This window comes from Triturus cristatus, chromosome 2_1 (assembly GCF_964204655.1).
Source record: "Triturus cristatus chromosome 2_1, aTriCri1.1, whole genome shotgun sequence".
Lineage (NCBI taxonomy): Eukaryota > Metazoa > Chordata > Amphibia > Caudata > Salamandridae > Triturus > Triturus cristatus.
This window is the reverse complement of record NC_140581.1, coordinates 382,846,194-382,866,890: the sequence shown is the minus strand read 5'-3', so window position 1 is coordinate 382,866,890 and position 20,697 is coordinate 382,846,194. Positions and strand designations below refer to the sequence as shown.

Sequence of the window (20,697 nt, the reverse complement as noted above, 5' to 3'; positions counted from 1 at the left end):
TTAATTTAGTATATTTCCGACAGCTGTGAAAATATTGAATATTCATTCCACATGTCAAGGCCTTTTGTCACGGAAAGACGCATGGTTTGATTAAATATTTAAATAATAATAATGTTTTTTTCCTATGTGCTGTTTTTTGCACTAAAAACACAAGTTAACGTTACTAAGACACCAATCAGGATATCTTATTTTAAACTGCGAATGTGTTTTTATAGTTATTAAGAGAACATTGGATGTAAGCAATTGGAATTATTTATAAAAATCCATTATTTAGGGCTCTTAAGTCTTTAAGACCTGCTGGCTGTATTAAAGGTCATGTGAGCTATTTGATGTGCTAACTCATGTTCTCCTGTGGAGAGGGTGCTTCAGCTGCTATAGAGTGGATGTCAGTAATTGGCACTTAGTATGCAGCGTTCGTACGTTGTGCGTAATGCGATCCGCGCTGTGTTCTGAACTTTAAGTTCTATATGAATGAGCGCTGACTGCGGTCTTTGGAAGCCTGCTGTATAGGCTGAGGGTCACCCTATGGTGGAATGAAATGCGATGAGTCACCCATCCTACCAAATGAGATCCGTGGTCACATCTTTGTTAAAAATCTGCAAAAAAAAGTACTGTACTCCAATGGAGCACTAACCAGCATGGTAAAAACATTCATTGATCATATCGGCTCAGAGAAAAATTCTTAGTTGCATGTTTGTTATGTTAGACGTTTTTATGTAGCTCACGTTTAGCTGTTCGTATCGGAATTTTTTACCCCAATTATCTTTAAATTTACTGATATATTACTGATTTATGCTAGAACCTCTGGGAAGTTCCTCAAGGAAAATCCCCTGTATGTACCAGGCAGTTTAAGGATACATAAATGAAGGCTCTAGACAGCCACCAACATGGTTAATTGCTGTATTGTTAACACCTTACACATTAAGCGGCATAGAAGTTTTCAAATCTGTATTGTTTGTCAGTTTTAATTAGTTATGTTTGGCTGCGCGTTGGCCCTGGCCCTCTACGCAGGGTCACCCTCAAACTTTTTGCCTTCACCCCTCCAGTTTCTGAGCCCTTTTTTGTGGCTTTTAGGATTGTGGGCACTTGACCACTGCTAACAAGTGCTAAAGTGCTTGTGCACTCTCCTTGGTTAAATTGGCTTACACCCAATTGGCACAATTCGACCTAGCAAAATAAACCTTTTGCCACACCAAAACCTTCCTTTTTTATTATATACAAGTCACCCGTAGGGGAGGCCCTAAACAGCCTATAATGCAGAGTGTCCTGTGTTTAAAAAGTTGGACATGGCCTACCGGTCCGCGTTGCATCGCGGTCAGCCTGAACTTGTGACTTTCCCCCCGGTCTAGCATTACCAGATAGCCGTGAGTGTCGCTGTGTGCTTTTAGGCGCTATACTTACCGTAAATCTTTGAAATTGCATATCTCCTGTTCTATAGATTGGACTTTTGTCGTTTTGGTGTCAAATAATTTATTTCATTGTGCTCTATCTTTCTAAAGTGGTGTAGGATTTTTCTTATGTTGTGTTTTCACTGTATTACTGTTTGTGTGCTGCATAAATAGTTTACATATTGCCTCAAAGTTAAGCCTGACTGCTTTAGTGCCAAGCTAACCGAGGGTTCGTCACAGGTTAATTTTGTGACTTTTGTGGTTCAACCTGGCAAGGATTGTGCCTGTCGCTTGACAAGGGCTCACACACCCTCAACCCAGTTTCTCACACTATGTTAATTGTTTTGATCGTGTATTACGAGCCACAGTTGGAAGACTCGGAGTGAAAAGACAATGGAGGCCGTGGATACAAACCTCGTTGGGTTCAGCAAAATACAGTATTCTTTTCATCTCGTTTCAAAATGCCCTTTATTTCCAAATCACGCCTAGCAGAGCTCAGGCCTGCATTAATGCCAGTGATGGGTCATAACCTATCCCTGTTAAGTCGTGCACCAGTAGCAATAACCGTGGTTTGGTTTCCAAGTAAAGAAAGTGGATGGGTGCATCGTTCGAGAATAAGACTCTCAGATAGACGGGCCAATGTGATAGGCCTAGATCTTGTTCTAACCTATACCGTAAGCCAAGCGAGAGTCATCCAGGCTAGTTTTCTTTGTCCCTTGGTCTGTGTTTAAGACCTAGATTAGTAGTTTTTGAGGTACAAGTGTTGCTAAGGTGCAGGCGGTGGATTGGTCTCCTTGGAGAGTAATGAAGCCAGTTATTTTAGTACATTATCCTGTCTGACTCAGGGAAATGTCAAGGAGTTGCATTTCATCTACCTTGTGCAGATCTTCATCTCATCATGCCATATGGTAATGCTGTGATCATTGTATTTCATATCATGTAATTTGTGTCTTTAGTTGCCGACATGTTTTTCTTCTCAACCGGCAAAGGGAATGCTTTCCCCAGAGTTCCACTGGAATCTGAATATGTACTTGTTGATTTACACCCGAGAAATGTCACTCTTGCTTGTGAACACCGCCTGTGCTAATATGGCCTCCTATCCTTCTGCAACACAGATTCTGAGCTTGCCTTGATGTACAACGACTCATCGGTGCTGGAGAACCATCACTTAGCTGTGGGTTTCAAGCTGCTGCAGGAGGAAAACTGTGACATTTTCCAAAATTTGACCAAAAAGCAAAGACAATCACTGAGGAAAATGGTCATTGATATCGTGAGTATGGCGGCATTTGACCTTTTATTAACTAGAATTCCCCAATTTTTCATGGCTTCTGGGAAGCTGAATCTGAAAGTTTGCAAATGAGATGCAGCATCATATTTTAGAGGGTTTGCGGCCTTCGTGCTGTGCCCTCCCTTCCGACGACATTTCGCCACCTGTTCTCCTGCTGGGAGATGCAGGTGGTGAAATCCCACAGCAGGGTGGCCTGGGGAAGGTAGATCAAGGGAACATCCCATAAGGAAACCAAATAGCACAGGGAAAGGGATGGGGGCAAACTCACAGCAGGGCGAACACCTGCACCTAAATGAGACATTGTTTGTCCCCTGTGAAATGGCCACAAATTACTTTAGATCAGTTGTGTGTGTTAGACTTTTGCCTTTGAGCCACATTGCAAAATAACTACAGTGACTACTAGATTCTAACAGTTGTGCAAAGCAGAAGATCCTAGAAATATGCTTGCACTGCTCATGAATATACACATCTCATTCTGTCCAGGAAAACAATTGCAGTGCATTGTTGTACATGTATTTTTGTTTCCAAGCCGCATCTAGCAGTTAAGGAATTAATGTCCAGAAATTAAGGTTTCAAATGTTGGTGTGATGTTTGGCTGTTCTCGGCTCAGCAAAGCTGTGAACTTCAGATAGGGTGATAAGCAGCTTGGCTGTCATTGGTGTTTGTGGCACAAACAATAGTTATGTTAAAATGAATGCCAGGCTACTGTTTTATGTATGTCTACCTCTTGCTATCACCTCTGTATAACATAGTAGAGAAAGGCCATGTCTATGTTGTAAGTGTACATTTTTGTGTTGTAAGTGACAAATATTCCGTAAAGCCTCTATAGTGCATGATGTGAAAGAATTCATTTGTGTATCAAATTATTTTTATCCAATAGCACTGCACATTATCAATCTAGCATCTGGTAATATTCTGGGGATGGGCACAGTTGTCAAGAAATCACTTTAGGAATTACAATCAAACTTTTCCTCTAAGTTGGTGAAGTTGAATTAAAATTGGATGAACAGTTCTACATTTTGTGGGAGGTTAATATCTACACAACCGCGTTGTGGGGTAATTGTATTGCATAACATCTTTTTGTGTTTGTGAATTGTATCCTAAAAAAGAGTTTTGTGGTAAAGTTTTCCCCAGAGGTGAAGTTGTTCCACTTCCACACTCTTCAGACAGTAGACACACATGGACGTTTCTCAGTTAGTCCTGTAATTTCTCATAATATTCCACAAAGTAACCACCATTTTGGCTACATTGGGATCCTGTTATAGTGACCTGTTACTTTTACAGTTAGTTTGGATTTAGAATAATTGTTCCAAGGTAATTGAACGGTTCAGTGCTAGAAAACATACAGCTATGTCTTAACAGAGTGGAATATTCATTGTTAATTATTTTCTGCACCCAAATTTAAAAAGTGGCGAATGGAATAACCACAAGTAAATATAAAGGTGCATAGGCGCACCGAGCAGCCCTCGTCCTCTTGAGTTCTGTCACCAGGCCATACGCTTCTCTCTCTTCAGAAGCTGGTGACAGTATTGTCTTGCGAGGGAGCTGGTCCACGCTACGCTGCCACCACACTCCATGTTGCCACTACCCCTTGTTTCCAGACCTGGGTTAGACATCATTATGGTCAGATGTGCTACTCCAATTGGTTGATTGGAAGCAACTCCCAGGACATATCAGGTTGTTAGATGAAATGCAAGGATTGGAAACCTGTTATCTCGAAATCATCTAGCGAGGAGGCATTCCTACCGCACACACGTGAGCATCTCCCAGGGTGTATTTTGCACTCAAGGTGCTGAGTGGATATTTACAGGACAACATTTGAAGCTGGGTTTCCAGGGTGAGTTAATACAAATGTATTTTTAGAATTAATCACATCTGAAATATGCTGCCTAAGTGTCCTCTGTGTGTACTGCAGAACTCCTCTCCCCTGCTATTTCTTGCTGCAGTGGCCACAGATGGCACGAATCCCAATCTATTCCTTCGCAGTCATTATCTTCACCCGAGGTCCGGCTGCCATCTGGCCACTGAGTGCGAGAGCCAGCAAGCTCGTTTACTGGTCTGGCACCTAGTCCTGTAGCCACGCCAGTGGTTACGCTGTCATCGGCTCTGTAAGTGGCTACTGAGCCCTTTCGTAAGTTAGTTTATTTGCTTGTTTGTTCCCTACGCCCGGTGAGTTTTGTGGCTGCACACAGGATGCCTTTGGGTTTCATTGTCCAGTGTGAGATGCTCCTCCTACAAGTAACTATAGCAAAAAAACATAACCCCAGCCTATTACCTAGAGATTCCACTCAGATAAATGAATTGCAAAATATATTCCACAAAATGAGTTAATCGAAATATCTTAATAGCAATGAAGAAGAAAGCCCGGACCGTCTGCTCTCCTTGGAGCGATGCGCTAGGCTCGAAGTGGTTCCAGGCAGGTGATTGGCAGTTTCTCATTCGGCCCTTGTGACAGCCGTCGGTTCTGTGCCGGCAGAAGTGGGCTGTGCGGCAGGGACACGCTTTACGATTGCTACATGCAGAAGAACGAACTAGCATGAGGTTTCCATAGCAACTGGCCGAAAATGCATTCTGACATTGAATAACTCGATCTTTTATACAAATCGTTTTTCTCCATGAGTAAGATACGTAAATCCCTAATGTGTTCATATATGTGCTGCAGTCCGGCCATCCTTCATGCTTCAGTATGAGGCCTGTATTTTGCCCCTCCCCCACCCTTCATTTTCGCGCCACCCTCTCAGCGGAGTGCATTTTGCTCAGCCTGCATTTTGTCTTCTATTTTTAGGTGCTGGCAACAGACATGTCCAAACACATGAACTTGTTAGCGGATTTGAAAACCATGGTGGAAACCAAGAAAGTGACAAGCTCCGGGGTTCTTCTTCTTGACAACTATTCTGACAGGATTCAGGTACGGATCGGCGGTGATGGGGGGTGACTCCCCCCCCCCATCCCCCCCCCATGTCTATCCAGCCCCTCTCTTCTCTCCACCTTGTTCTCTTCTGCGCCGCCCTTCCTTTGAATACTCCTACAATTCGGTCCGGCCCATGCAGATGTACTAAGGTGACTTTAGGGAACAACTCTGTTAATTGTTCCTTGACCTGACGCCGCAAGCAGGCAGGGGTTTACCCGACCCCACTGCGCCCTGCGCGGCCTGCGAGAGCCCGCCGGCTCGAACGCCTGATCCCTCATTGCTGTAAAACCCCCTTCATAGGAATTGAAGCCTGATATCCCATGGTTCCCACAGTGAGACCCAGATTGTGTACTGACATTTACAAATCATATTAGTTCGGACATGGTGGTGGTGAACTGCACTCGCCTGACTTTTCCTAAGAAGGCAGACATGATGGTATTATTTCCACCCTTTAGGTATGTCCTATTTAATACACAAAAACTAATGTTTCTTCTTTTCGGCTAATTAAAGTTCCACCACGATAATAATCCTAGCAAAAGGCAATGCTTTCAAAAGAGAGCTGTTTTGGTTTATTTAGTTTGTATTTTGTATTAGATGAATTAAGATGCTTTATCTAAATAGGAAATGCCCCTTTTTGTTGGTTACTCATAGATGTGCCACTTTCTTTCCTTGTGTGATACCCAGTAAACCCATTTCGATTTGTGTCGCCTATCAAAGTGTGGTTGAAAATCTGCGGTGCCAAATATGTCACAGTTGTCACCCAGTTGTCATCACAGATAACATCCGTTGCCTAAAAATATAGGAAGGAACCAAGGGGCTTATTTGCAAGACCCTTGCGCCGCCAGTACGTCACTTTGTTCCATGTTAAAAGTGATGCACCGGTAGCACAAGGGGCTTGTAAATAAGCCCCTAAGACTTTGGTTTTCTATCGAAGTAGCGTTTGCTTCGATTCCCCCGCAGATGAGTTAGTTTAGTGGCATTCCCCATCTTTGATTAATCCAATGTGACAATAGCTCATTGATGTACGTACGCTGACGCAATTTCAAGATGTGACTGTGACTCGTAAGACATGGTGGCTCAATGGAACGAACAAAGAGGCTGTGTGGAATGAGCCTCTTAAAACAGGAAGCACATTTAAATGGGACTTGGGATGTAAAAGGTAACCGACAGGGGCATAGCTTCATGGGGAGGGGTGTTTGGGATGTGACAACCACCCGAAAGAATGCATTCTAGGCTTGATAGTTTGGTCTTGAAGCCCATAGTCGGGTCTGCTATCTCTGTTTCGTTTTTTTCGTTGTGAGCCAAGAATGAAAGACAAAACAGTGACCTTTGAAGTAAACGGAAGTGAGAGAGAGACGCATAGATCCCCATCTGTGCCTGAATATCAAAATTTAAAATGACACCACTTGGAATGAATACCAGCTTCCCTACTTGTCAAAATTGTTTGATCCTAGGCAAATATTTACTTTTTAGAGCCTCTTTTTATGATAACATATGAGCGCACTTCTAAGTATTTGAGGACCTCTAATTTGGTTTCATAGATTGTAATGTTGGTTCAACTGTAGTAGGAATCTATGCCATGTTTAGGGTTTACATGACTTCTGATTTGCTTCTTACTTCGTTAAAGACATCATCGTTTGGAGACGAGTCATAAATCTTTGTAAAAATGATCACTTTTAATAAGTGTCTGCCTATGCAGTGATATAATCTGATGTGCTAAGGTGAAACGCTTCCGCATGCTAAGGAAATATATGTTTTTGCATTTTGAAGAGATTGTATCATATTTTTACAATATGTTTGTTGAACGATATAAATGCCAAACGTTTTCATTGTATGGCTCAAGCAGCCACGCCAGCCCCATTGCTCAGCCTTGGCTTAGCTCACCCTATTCATTTGCCCCCATGCCCTCCACTGTTAGCAACTTGGGCTAAGCGTATGGGTGGTCAGTCACTTGATAAAATGGTTCGCAGCAGGCGAGGACTAGAAACGTGGATCCCTGTCCTCATGACAATTCTACTATTAAGGCTTCTTGTAGCAGAGATGAAGAAGAGTGCTTGTAGTGAAAATACATTTAAATACGGTATCCCATGGTAGTGACTCTAGGCTGTTGTGTTGTATGTAACCATAGTCATGAGGTCCAAAAGAGAACTGCTAAGACCTCGTGGGATGGGCAGGGGCATAGCTTGACCGGGGTTGTTTGGGGTGTGACACCCTTCAAATGCATTCTTGGTTTGATAGCTGGGTCTGAGTCGGGTATGCAATATCTGTGTCTGTTATTCTCGTTGTTGATTGTGGTCTTCTTCATTCCAGGAAAAAAAATAGGATCCGCAGCAGTGCTGAGATGCATTGGCAGTGATAAATAGTAGACACTGGTCCTGCCTCAGCACGACTGCATAATAATAGGGATAATCTAGATCACACTGGCTGACACAATAACAACAATAATACCTGGTCGTTTAAAATAATATTGCTATATGTAAATAGACCATGTATTATAATTGCTACATTTTGTTCTCTCCATACGGCCATTGACCCCACCTAAAGGGCAATGTATAATGTGTTGTGAATTGCTAAGTTGATGTGCTCTCAAAGATGGACACTGCATCACTTTTTTCAAATATGACCGCCCAGCCGTCTCAATTTTTTTTATTGCTCATTCGTTTCTACATTTTCATTAAAATGACTGAAAGTGATATTGCACCTTCCCCATGATTTTTCTTAATCAATAGATATATTGGCGTGTCCATGCAGGGTACAAGAAAGCACTCCTGCCCCACATTTCATCTTGCTGCCAGATATGTTAGGGTCGACCCCTACTGTACAAGAAATGCAACCACATGTGTTTTAGGAACATCCTGCACAGGGGTTAAGGCCATACCCTTCTTTGCACCACAGATAAATGCTATTCCAGAGGCTTAAATTAGCTTTGGAAAATTATTTGTGAAATAGATATTTGCTGTTTCTATTCCCAGTGCATCATACTAGCTATTTCGGTCTAAAAAACATCGAGGCCAGTATTCCAGCCTGAACTATCCTCCACCCACCAAAACATACCAACAGATCATCAACCACCACAAACAGAGGAGTTGCAATCCCTTGAAGTAGACAAAAACTGGTTGTAGTGCACCAGGAAATCCCTCACTCTCGTGGGTGTTCCTGATGCCAAACAGTGTTCACACTCTACATTATTTTTGACAGGAGTGAAATGACAGACATTAGATAAATATTTGACAGTACAGACTTCCTCATTCAATTTTCTTTTCAGAAAAGAGTGCTCCCAGGACACCATGAGATACACGACGCTTGTATTTTCTATGTCTCGTGCTAAATGTAAATTAGAGGTGGCAAGCGACTGTAAGTGCTGGAAACACATATTCTGTGATTTAGCTGTTCCTGTTGAGAATATATTTTCCCTTTCTAGATTCTTTCCCTCAGCCAGCAAACGTGTAAATGAGGTGTTTTCTGTCATTAGGTACCAAACATCACAGATGCTGAGTGGTAAATATAAGTTTGTTTATTTTAGGTCCTCCAGAACATGGTGCACTGTGCAGACCTGAGTAATCCAACCAAGCCTCTTCAGCTGTATCGCCAGTGGACGGACCGAATAATGGAAGAGTTTTTTCGGCAAGGAGATCGCGAAAGAGAGCGCGGCATGGAGATAAGTCCCATGTGTGATAAGCACAATGCATCGGTTGAAAAATCGCAGGTAAGCACGCCTTGTTCAGGATTCATCGATGTCTGCCATTGTTCCAGGGATTTGCCAGAGTTGCTTATTTTCAGTATCTTGACAGCTTCATTATTACTACATCATTAAAATCTGTTCTAATCTGGCATTAGGGATATTGTGGAATTAATACATATTAATTGGATCCAGGTAATGTTTGCAACAAAACAGTAGCATAATTTTTTCAAGTACTGTAATAGATAAAGATTGAATAATTTGGCATGTGTCTAAAAATGGTCTGACCTGTTTGAAAGCAGTACTGAAAATTCTTAGTGAAACCTGCACTACAACATAGGTGTTCACCTGGGAATACAAGTGATCAAAATGTCTGACAGTGTTTATTTTATTGGTGAAGGAGATGGCTGCAGGACTGACTGCCCGTGTATTCAAGCTTGTTGAAAAACGAGGGATTAGTAGTGAGGCCTGGACAAGTAATGGGCCTATATTTGTCCTTCACTGGAAACCAAACACCCCATTGCAGCACCTAACTAAACTAAAGAAGTTGGAAGAATACATGTCTAAACATGACTGGGAGTGAGGAGTACTTATCATAACTATTAGCATCAATAACGCAAGTCAAATAAAATGGCACCACAGGGATCATGGCAATGCACCCCTAAAAAGGTGCTTACCACATAGAGAAACCACATTAAGAACATGTTGCATATGAGATGCATTGAGCAATACATGGTAAGGCCTACAGCCTTTGCACCACTTACGTAACTACATACCAGTGCATTTATCAACCTCCACCCTTAACAGGTGACTCACAACATGAGAGATCTCACAGGACTAAATTTGCCCACAATCCACGCATCCATAGTTCTTGTCCCTGGAAGAAAATATCCTCCACACTGTAGAACAAAAGTTCCAGCACCAGAGAAATTTGACAATTCCGTGAAACCCTTGAGGGGTTATTCTTTTCGGGTCCCCAAAGACTTATGGTGAGGACTTTCTTATTCTTGTGGAGTGGAGGGGTAGTCTGCGCTGCTCCTGAAGCTCCCCCCGCTCCGTCACTTGACTTTGACATTGCCACCCACCTCCAGGGTCACCACACACCATCCATGAGCAGTTTTTCTTCAGGGAATGGAATTGGGCCAGCAGGGCATTATGGGGCGCTCCATCTGGAGCGTGCATATTTGAACAGCAGCTTCCCCGCTGCTCCGGCAAAAGCCATGCTGGACTGGCTGGTCGCCTCTTGCCACGTTCCACTTTTTCTGGGGGGGTGGGTCCCTGACCCATCTGGGTACCCCACGTGCAGCTAAGTCGTTGGAGAGCCGCTCGGGGAGCCAACCAAACCCCTTCTCCTCTGGTCTGTCCGCTCCTACTGTCAGACAGGCCAGCGGCAGCTTAAGGCTGCTTTACAGGGAGCACCATCACTCTCCCCGAGGAAGCTTCACGGGGAGCGCGACGGCGCTCCCAGACCTCTCTTAACCTCTCTGGGGACCAAGGTTGGAATCCTGGGTCCCCAGGAGTCCTCACGGGTAGGGTTTGAAAAATCCACTCACCCGCTCACATTTGTGAGCCAGATTTAATCAGGGTGACCTATTTTAGGTCCTATTCGCCCTTTCCCGCCAATAGGAAGGAAGACTGACATTTGACCTCTGTGTCTGAAAGCAGAGCAAATGTGACAAGATAGCAAGATTTAAAGGCATTTTTATTGCTCACAAAGTGAATGACCAATAAAAATGCCTTTAAATCTTGTTAACTTGTCACATTTGCTCACAGAGGTCTAGTGAGAATTTTTAGATTTTTCGAGCCCTGACAGGGAGCTCGATGGTGCTCCCCGACTTCTCTTTGGTGCCCCTCCATGGGCAGCGCGACAGCGCTCCCCTGCTTTGTCTTCTTCTGGGCGGGGCAGCCCCTGGGACCTGACCCACCCCGGGGGCACACTCGCTTCGCCATCTGTAAAACCAAAGGTCGCCTACCTTCTAGGGGGCATATCTCGGCCTTGTTGGGCCAATTTTAGATCTTGGCCTCTTGTCACTCCTGGTGGTCAGCCCTAGCCACTTGTAGCAGTTTCCTTTTCTACCTCCTGGCCTCCCAGATGATGTACTCAGCAGGGAGCAGGTTTCACTGGCTCCCAGCATCTGCCTTTCACCTGGTTTCCTCTTCTGGGCTTCTCTCCTTGCGCAGAAACTCAGGATTTCCCTCACTGGTCCTGAACTCCCTCAGAGACACAGTCCAGAGTCCTGGGGCAGTAAGGGGGTTCCACCTTCCAACTCCCCATAGTGTCAGCCTCCAGTACCGGTGTTTCTCAGCAAGAGCACATCCCAGAGAGACCTCCTCTTCCTGTGCAAAACCTTTTAAGGAGGGGTGGAGGGTGGTGGCAGGAATGCACCTCTGCCCTGTCCTGCAGTGCCACATCACCTCTGTTCCCAGATCCCTCCTTCCTGCACAGGCCTCTGGGATACTTCAATATAGCGTCGTCTAGGGGTCCCATGCTACATGGTCTCTGAAAAGCCAACTTTCCCCATTCGCTGACATCACGGCCCGGGCCAGGAACAGGCCTGGTGCCGCGTGACAGCTGCTGATTACTGTCCTGCAGCTTTAACCCATCTCTCCCTCCTGGAGAGAAGACCTCCACCCTGGGGAATTCTTGCAGTGACGGGCTAAGCCTCTGATGCTGCAGCTTGGGGAGGAATGTAATTAATCTACCCTGGGAAGGTCATCCAAGGCCTGGGCTCTAGTCCTGAGCTGAGTCAGAGGAGCATGACATTTATGAATGACCCACAAGCAGTACAGATATGCCTGTGGACATAGCGGAATGTTTCTTTTCACACAATTTACAGTGTACTGTTGTGCGTGTCTGGAGTTTGTTGGCCCAAGAGAACTGAAACTACTGTGTGGTCTCCTATTCCATAAGAGTGTAATGGAGTGTTCCTACAGTGAGACAGTGAAGCACACCGACTATCCCTTATAAGTGTACCCCCACATTATAAGGCCTATTCCATGTCACTACCCAACTCTGCATAGTCCCTTCTACACCATTCTATCTGTATCAAGCTCCTGGGCTGCGCACAACAGAAATTTCCCCCGCACAGCCCATAGTCAGGTGCACACGCGTGTGTAGACTTGAACATATGTAACCAGCCTGGTGCCCCTTACCCTGGCTGCATCGCAGCTACCTTGCCTCACAAGGCAGACACTGGCGGAAAACACATGCAGTCATTTTTACTATGAGTCTACCATGGGTGAGTCTCCGTTTATGAGGCTGTCCCATAGTAAAAGATTAAAAATCAGGTGATCAAAAAGTGAAAAATCCAGTTGGCTCAGATGGTCAGAACTACCTTCGCACAGAGCTCCATTTACTGCCTGTGGAATACATAGTAAAATTCCAATCCAGTGCATGTTGTTTAAGGCCTTGCAGCGCGTATCCCCTTCTTTTACCTCCACATGTATGTGCATCTATATGCCAGGAGTGATCCTTTGCATCTCATCTGCTCCTAGTCCCAAGAACGGCTAAAGACAGAATGAGAGGCTGCTCCTTTTTCTGCCTGTGCACCTATTCTTGAGCATTGACAATTATGACAGAATCAGAATGAGTTCCCTTTATGAGGCTTTGAAGACTTGTTGATTACATTCAACTCTTTGCTTTACCTTATGCTCACAAACATGTAGTGGTTATGTAATGGTTTACCCCCAGTACCAAGAAATCTTTGGTGACTGTGCACTCTGTCAAATTACAATTAACATAACATAGCAATTAATATGTGAACATTTGGTATGAGGGCAGGATCATTCCTTACAAAATAATTTAAAATGGAGACCTTTTTCAAGACATTTGGGTTCCAGTTACCCCATAACAGTGAAAGAAAGGTACACTTGCTTTCGCTCCGCCACAGACCTCAGTATGCCTATCGCTCATCTATGCATACCTTTTAAGCCATCGAAAGCAACAGGACAAACATTGACCATCCGTAGATACCTAAAGCACAGTCGAAACCTGTTGTCTTTTCATACTCTGTGTGTTGCAGCTTATGCTAGGCATTCAAGGGTTATAAGCACTTTCTTCATGCCTTATAAAGTGTACTGTTATGAGCTCAGCACGTGCCATTTGCCCTCTAAAATTACACAGCCTGGGGAGGGCCTGAATAATTAGCGTCCCTTTATGATCATGGACATACCATGGTCCTCTGTCTTATACATTATCCATAGCCTATACACATTATATTCAGTGTCATTTCTTTTCTGTTAAACTTGACATCAAGTTCTACAGCAAGTATCATTCACTGCAAATCATAATTAGGTGCACGATGTGATCACTATGCAAATTCATAATAAATGCAACAAAAGAGAAGGGTCCCTTCATATAAGACATTATATCAAAATGTGTATGAATGGCACCTAGTTAATATGCATTGAAGCTTGTAAAAATGGATACCATTTTGTAAATTTGCAGCAATTCTTGCATTGTGTTATTCTTCACAGGGTTTTTCATTTTTGCCATTTGTAAAGCAATCGGACACTGACTTGACTTGGGCAGTGCTAGATCAAACCACAAGTAAATAAACAAGTATGTGGTCACCATAGATGATCATGTCCTGTCCTTATATATGTCCACACATTTAAAAAGTGAACATATGAACCTAGTCAATGACTTTACTAGTGAAGTTGTTTTGATATATAGTGGGGAAAAAATCCTGCACAGTACTTTTATGTATATGCATACATTTGTGTGGAATGCTCATTGCAGATGGTTCTGAGAAAGTGCAATGTCTTAAACTGTACCCATACCTAAATTAATTTACTGTGTCTTAAAAGTGTTCCACTCTCTAATTGCTTTACTTCTTTTGTGCAGGTGGGGTTTATAGACTACATTGTTCATCCTCTCTGGGAGACGTGGGCGGATCTTGTTCACCCAGATGCCCAGGACATCTTGGATACACTGGAGGACAATCGTGAATGGTACCAAAGCACAATCCCGCAGAGCCCATCGCCTGCCCCTGATGAACAAGAAGAAAGTCGACAGGGTCAAACAGAAAAGTTCCAGTTTGAACTTACACTGGAAGAGGACGGTGAGTCAGATACCGAAAAAGACAGTGGTAGTCAAGTGGAAGAAGATACCAGCTGCAGTGACTCAAAAACACTTTGCACCCAGGACTCTGAGTCAACAGAAATTCCACTTGACGAGCAGGTGGAGGAAGAGGAGGGTCAGACAGAACCTTGTGTACTAGAGGAAGAGCATTCGCCTGATACGTAACAGTATTCAGGTGCCCACTCTAACTGAACCCTCTCCCTCCTTCACTTTTTTAAGGTTAGAAAATGGTTTCCAAAGCGCATGTGATGTGTCATGGCCATAGCACCATTTCATCATCTGCGAGGATGTTTGTTGAACAAAACTGACATAAGTGATTCAGTTTGGCACTCAGGAATATGTCAGAGAAATTCACCTTCATGGCATCGGAACGCAAGGGGAAAGCATCCAGGAACAACATATGGACCAGTTCTCAACTTGGCAATCCTGATTGCATTAATACAGCCTACTCCGGGATGTTTTCAAGAAGTGTGCATCTCAGTGTGTGTGTTGCTGCGCCGAGAGGCAAGAAAATTCATCTTTCTCACAACGTTTCAAGGAAATATCTAGAATGTAAACGCCACCAAGTCAACGTGTATTCATAATCGGCACAGGATGAATTTGCTCACAGGGCGGAAGATGAGCTGTGGAAATTGCATCATTTTCTAATTTCATGTCTTCCTGATACAAGACTAAACAAGCAGATGAGAGTATGGCTCAGTGGGCCAATCCGAGTTCTGCGTTTTGTATCATATGTAAAACAGAGATCTTTTGTAGAGCTTACTTTTCTTATTAAATATATTGAGGTATTATATTTAAGAAAAAATATGTTCAGATCTTCATCTGCCACTGTTTATTTTTTTCCAAAGAGTAACTTGCAAGTTTTCTGTCTAACTCTGCGCTACACTGGATAAAAGTAGTTTGAAATCTTTTGCACCTTAGGTTTTCATAGCAATTAAGTGAGATATAGATCTCCATTACCACGTGCACCTCTTGAGTGCCGTCAAAGAATCTTTTTTGCACAGGAAACCGTTCCAATACAATGTCGGTGTTTATAAATATTGTTATGGTTATATTTGTCTGAGACTAGTACAGGGTGAATGCAAGGAGTGTATGCCATCATGGTATGAATAGCAAACTTCAACTAAGTCTAAGAATCTAGCATGGCCAACATTTTTCACTTCTTATCTTTAACCTGAAACACTGAACTTCAATTTTTTAAATTTTGTTTTCTCCAAAAGTGTATTTGTTTATCATTTTTTAACGAACCTGCAAGGCTTAAGTAATAATCTACTTAAAGATACATGTACAATCAGCAGTACGTTCAATAAAAGAGCCTACTCTTTTTAAGTACTAAATAATTCGTATGCGGAGGCTGTGCGAGGAGCTGCTGTTTATACAGCGGTTGCCACAAACATCTCAAACTGCTGAGAATTGAACAAATCAAATGTAAAACTCATAGTGTTAGCATTTTTCGTCTCCCACAGAAATATTTTAGAATCCAAAATTTGATTAATATGTCCACAATCAAAGTAAAGATAAAGAATAACCCAAACATCTGAACGCCCAATCAACAGAAACCTTTTATGCTTTTTTCACATGTGACCATAGAAAATTGTCATTTCCACTTATAACTTTGAAATTATGATCACGGAATCAGGATTTTTAAGCAAAATTCAACTTTCTTAGGTGGGGATATCTGCCTATTATGCATATCATCCTATCTAAGCAAATGTAGAGAAGCGAAAAAAGGATTGATGGAAAGGATTGGAGTGAGAGTTTGTTATCTCCATGAATTATGAACACCCATAAAGTTCTGGTTTCTAAGCATTGTCAAATCTTTCAGAAGCAATTTCTCACTTACACTGCGCACAGATAATTAGACTAATAAACCTTAGGTTTAAAGGAATATTTTTTGTGTAAAAATACTTTTTTTCTCTGTGTGAAAGTAACCAACAAAAAAATAAAGTGGAAATGACACTGATACTACACAAGAGGCTTTTCCATAATAAAAATCCAACTGCTGTATGGTTATGGATTCCAGATGAACTCCTAGAAATATTATGTTGCTAGAGATTTCCAATACTAATTAGTGAGGAAAAACCTTTTGTAAAATTCAGTATCATCTGAAATCTCCTCCTTTGTGAATTAGGCCCTTCAATATTTGGCCACTCCTATGTACATTGTGCACTATTCTTAGTCACGTTTACGCTGTCACCAGTTTTAAACAACCTGTGTGTTTTGGAGCATAAGATTACAGTGAACTAAAATTGAAAGGTGTAATTTGATTGAGCAAAGTCTGTTTTTTGTGTGAGAAAAACGATACAAAAAATTCAATAGAATTTTGCATGGATCATCCTTAATAGTATGTCATAGAACCTGAATCCTTCAAAGATAAAATCATACCAGATCATTCTTCGCTGGCCAGCACAGCTGCATACAATTTTGCAATGTAGTGCATATTAAAGCTTAAGCACAGTTTAAACATTAGTTTGCAAGTATGACAAGTGCTCGCCTGTTACAAAAGAGGAAGGTACATTTATACATTTCAGTTTTTTTAAATTGTGAATTCATCTCATTATTCTGATTCAGTATGTATTTTTAGAGCTGGCCCATTTAAATTGAATAGCATTTTCATATAACATATGAGTCTATAGTTTTCAATCATCTTGACGCATGAGTCCCACTTAACAGTGATATTCGACTGTCACTGGATCATGCACTTTGAAGGAACACATACATAGACCATTTGCTGTTACAAAAAATAATCAAACAAAAACGTGAACAGTTGACTGTGAAATTAATGTTTAGTATTTTGACAGAACATCATTCTCCCCAAGGCAGTGTCGCTAATTTTGTTCTGCACTGGGTGAGGAATTAATACCAGTTGCATTTTGCAATTGACATTAGTGTGGCAAGGTTAAAGCGGAAAAAGAAGCCTTGTCAAGATTTCCACCACTTAGTTGGCCTTAATCTTCATTATTTTGTTAATTTTTCATGTCTCATAGTCACCTAGACAATGAATCTGAATGAGCTTCCTTATGTTATTCTAAGTGCTAGTGTGAGTGGAAAGAATCGAGGACTGTGTCTCATTCATATGATTACCCTGCTATCGCTCTTCACCTACAGTTCCATCTCTCAAACCCAGCTGGAGTGCCTGTAATCTTAATAATGACAAAAGCAATATAATCTCCAAAAAATGAAGTCTAGACCTGAAAGGGTTTACAGCTGCACTAACCGTAAACATAAAAAGGATTTGCCACCACATTGTGAAATGCACCCATACACGGACAATCACTTAGTAGATAAACACATCATTTATTTAGAGCCAGGGATTTAATGCACTGTACAATCTTTTTCTTTCTTTATTTCCTTTGCCAAAGTGTGTTGTAGCATTGCACACTGTTCTAAAACAATATATTTCCAAGTGGCTTTAATTTTTCTTTTTAATATTTGCCATATTAAAATGCAACAAATAGTGTACTTTGTGAAAACCACCTGGTGTTTCATACTACAGTACACTTTAGCTTGCAAGTTACTGTGTTCAATATTGCTGTTTTGGTTTTTAATTATGTTTTATGGTGCATTGTTATGATTTGTGATGTGATTGTACAGTAGGCAGAACAAATTGCATTCAGAGAATTAACACTTGAATGGAACTGATTTTACATAGCTTTATGACCATTCTTTTAAAATGCATTATTTATTTTATTTTGTGCCATGCATTTTTCTCACCATATGACCTTACCTATAATACAGTCTTGTTTGTCTCTGTTTACAACCATGTATTTATTGTATTGTACATATTGTAATGTTAATTGTAAATTATCATTTCGTATTAAACATCAACCCCCGATGAGGGGATGGTGTCTCTATATTTTGAAGCTCTTGGTGAGAGAATGAAAATGATCTATACATACTCCTTGTATATTTTCCCTTCTGTAATATAGTGTATGTGATTTCAGAGCTTGTTTATGAAAAAGTGAGAAACTTATAAAATACATAAATATATAAATTTGTATACAGTTAAAAAGCTGCAGGTCTTTGGTCCCAGGGCTGTGCCTTAACTTTAAATAATATGTAATTCTATTTTGCTGCATCTGAAAGTGAGGTATCGGTGGGGCTAAGGTTGGGCATTTTTAACCATTTTATATTGTATTATAATGGTTCACTAGCTGCAGATACATTGTACCAAATTGCAATACGTTCCCTTGCCACACCTCATTTATTGTTCATAGTGTTCATCATCACCGACTTCCTTTTGGCTGTTGAGTGCCTATTAATTAATTTTATTCCCACCAAGAAAACACAATGGAATAAACATATATTTCTGCAACGTGTAGCTATTTTCATACAACAAAAGTAAGCCTTTGGCATTTACGCGTTGTGGAGAATACACTTTGTTTGAATTTTCGGATCATTAAAGCGTGTCATCACGTCCTTCATTTCAAATTTCTTTGTGGATCAATATTTACTCTGCTGCATGTATAGAATAGATTGAAAGATCCAGTTCATCTTCAACAACCTGTTTGAACACTAATATTACTGTTGCAAATATCCAAAGCTTTCCTTTTGTATAGAATATAGATATTTAGATAGCTTTGCACAGGGATATATTAATGCACTAGATAAAGAATTACTAGAACCTCTTTCAACTCTAGTATTAGTTTTTCAACTTAAAGATCCCATCCCCTTAAAATGTTCCTTGACCTGCTTCCCTGCTGCCTAGACCCAACTCTGGATAGTACTGTATTTCCTAGTGTACGATATTGATACCTCTTTTCCATTCCATTGATGCCCAGCCCTAGGAGAGTGAGACTGCTCCATGGAAGGGGAGAATCTTTTTTGAGGTAGAGCCTCCTTTCTGACACAAACTGTAGATTTTAGCAGCCCTGGTCCAAAGGAATTTGATTGCTTTTGTTAATAATCGTACAAAAGGGACACTATAACAAGAGAAAATAATACACCTGATTCGTTTTGTTAATATTTTATTTTGTTCAATTAACTTTCAGTTTGTCTTTAGAATGTCAACCTGTGTGGACACTGCAAATGAACACTTTGTTTCTTAGCCTCTCTTACAGCCTATGGGATAGTACTGTACATCAAAACCTTCATATGAAATTTTTATATGCAATGGAAATAAAAGCATGGGTTGATTCTGCCTAGTTAATTATGACTCTGTCTCAAGTTCTGTTTTGATGTATGAATATTATAACAACATTTTAATGCCAAAGCAGATGTTGTGTATAGCTAACATATACACTGTCACAGTCTTTGCACAATACTATGAAGATAGGTTTATAAATTCTGTATTATATTGCACGTCTACTGATAACAAACTACCAATTACTGGCCTTTATATCACAACTGGGTATTGTAATAATCTCTATGATTCCAATTAAGTGTATTTAATTTATTGTTCTTGGCCAAGCCACCCTTATATTGTGGATTTCAATATCACTAACTGACGCCCCAATAATCTTTAGTCCTTTGTTTCACCCCCCATAATTGGATTATCCATACTATGTACTTATGTAAGGCCCACTGCACCTTCATTGCACTCTCTCTGCCTTCTGTAAAATCAGCAAATGCAGGTCAGTGCTTGCACAGACTGTTGTAAGGTTCCTATCATATCACTGTATGCAATTGCTTACTGCATTCATCTAGCTAATGAAATTATATGAGTGTTTTGTAATCCAAGGGTTGCCCAAAAAAATAGTTGCCTTATGAGCTAGGCCAGAGTATTGGATGCTGTTGACAGTATGCTGTTGCATTTAACTAAAGATTTCCACCATTACATAAGCAATTATTACTCTGCCATTGGTTGATAATGCCACCAGATTATACATTTGCAAAGCATGTACACTGTGATATGAACACTCCATAATAGTTGCTATAATGTGCTGATTAAGACCTCATCAGGGTGCGAAACACTAATCTTGTTTCTACTCTCACTGTATTCAAATACGATTTTTTACAAAGTCACATGAACTTTATATGTATATGCCACAGTAATAACTTTTTTTGAGGCATTTGGTTAGTAGCATTTGGTGCTGTAGAAACCCATGCTTTGCATGTTTTTCTTTAAAGAAGTCTTTCGAGTTACAAGGTATATGGTGACTCCTTCTTGAGCTGTGCATTGGAACTGACTACATGTTATATTGTTTTTTTCTGCTGTTGGGTTTGAACATGCATGACTGGAGCTCCAGGTTCAAGGGCGCCTCTCCGTGATTTCTTCCCACCATTCACATTCTTCTTTTCAACACCCATTGCATATTAAGATATTATTCCATTGCTGTCTCCTCTTCAAGATCTCAGCAATACCGACCATTACCAAATTACGCATCTGGCCCTTAGGCCCGTCAGGCG

General features: G+C 41.3%; 1 protein-coding gene across 3 annotated transcripts in view; it reads left to right on the top strand.

The window, feature by feature from the left end:
- The window catches only part of LOC146865348 (3',5'-cyclic-AMP phosphodiesterase 4D), a 1,349,871-nt gene extending 1,330,367 nt beyond the window's left edge, over window positions 1-19,504 (top strand). For all 3 annotated transcript variants that reach the window (XM_085631472.1, XM_085631460.1, XM_085631466.1), the window contains exons 12-15: window positions 2,504-2,658; window positions 5,462-5,584; window positions 9,111-9,293; window positions 14,113-19,504. In XM_085631472.1, the coding sequence (XP_085487598.1) occupies window positions 2,504-2,658; window positions 5,462-5,584; window positions 9,111-9,293; window positions 14,113-14,514 (863 nt within the window). In that variant the 3' untranslated portion in view covers window positions 14,515-19,504. The remainder of the gene's footprint in view (window positions 1-2,503; window positions 2,659-5,461; window positions 5,585-9,110; window positions 9,294-14,112) is intronic.
- Window positions 19,505-20,697: the final 1,193 nt, after the last annotated feature.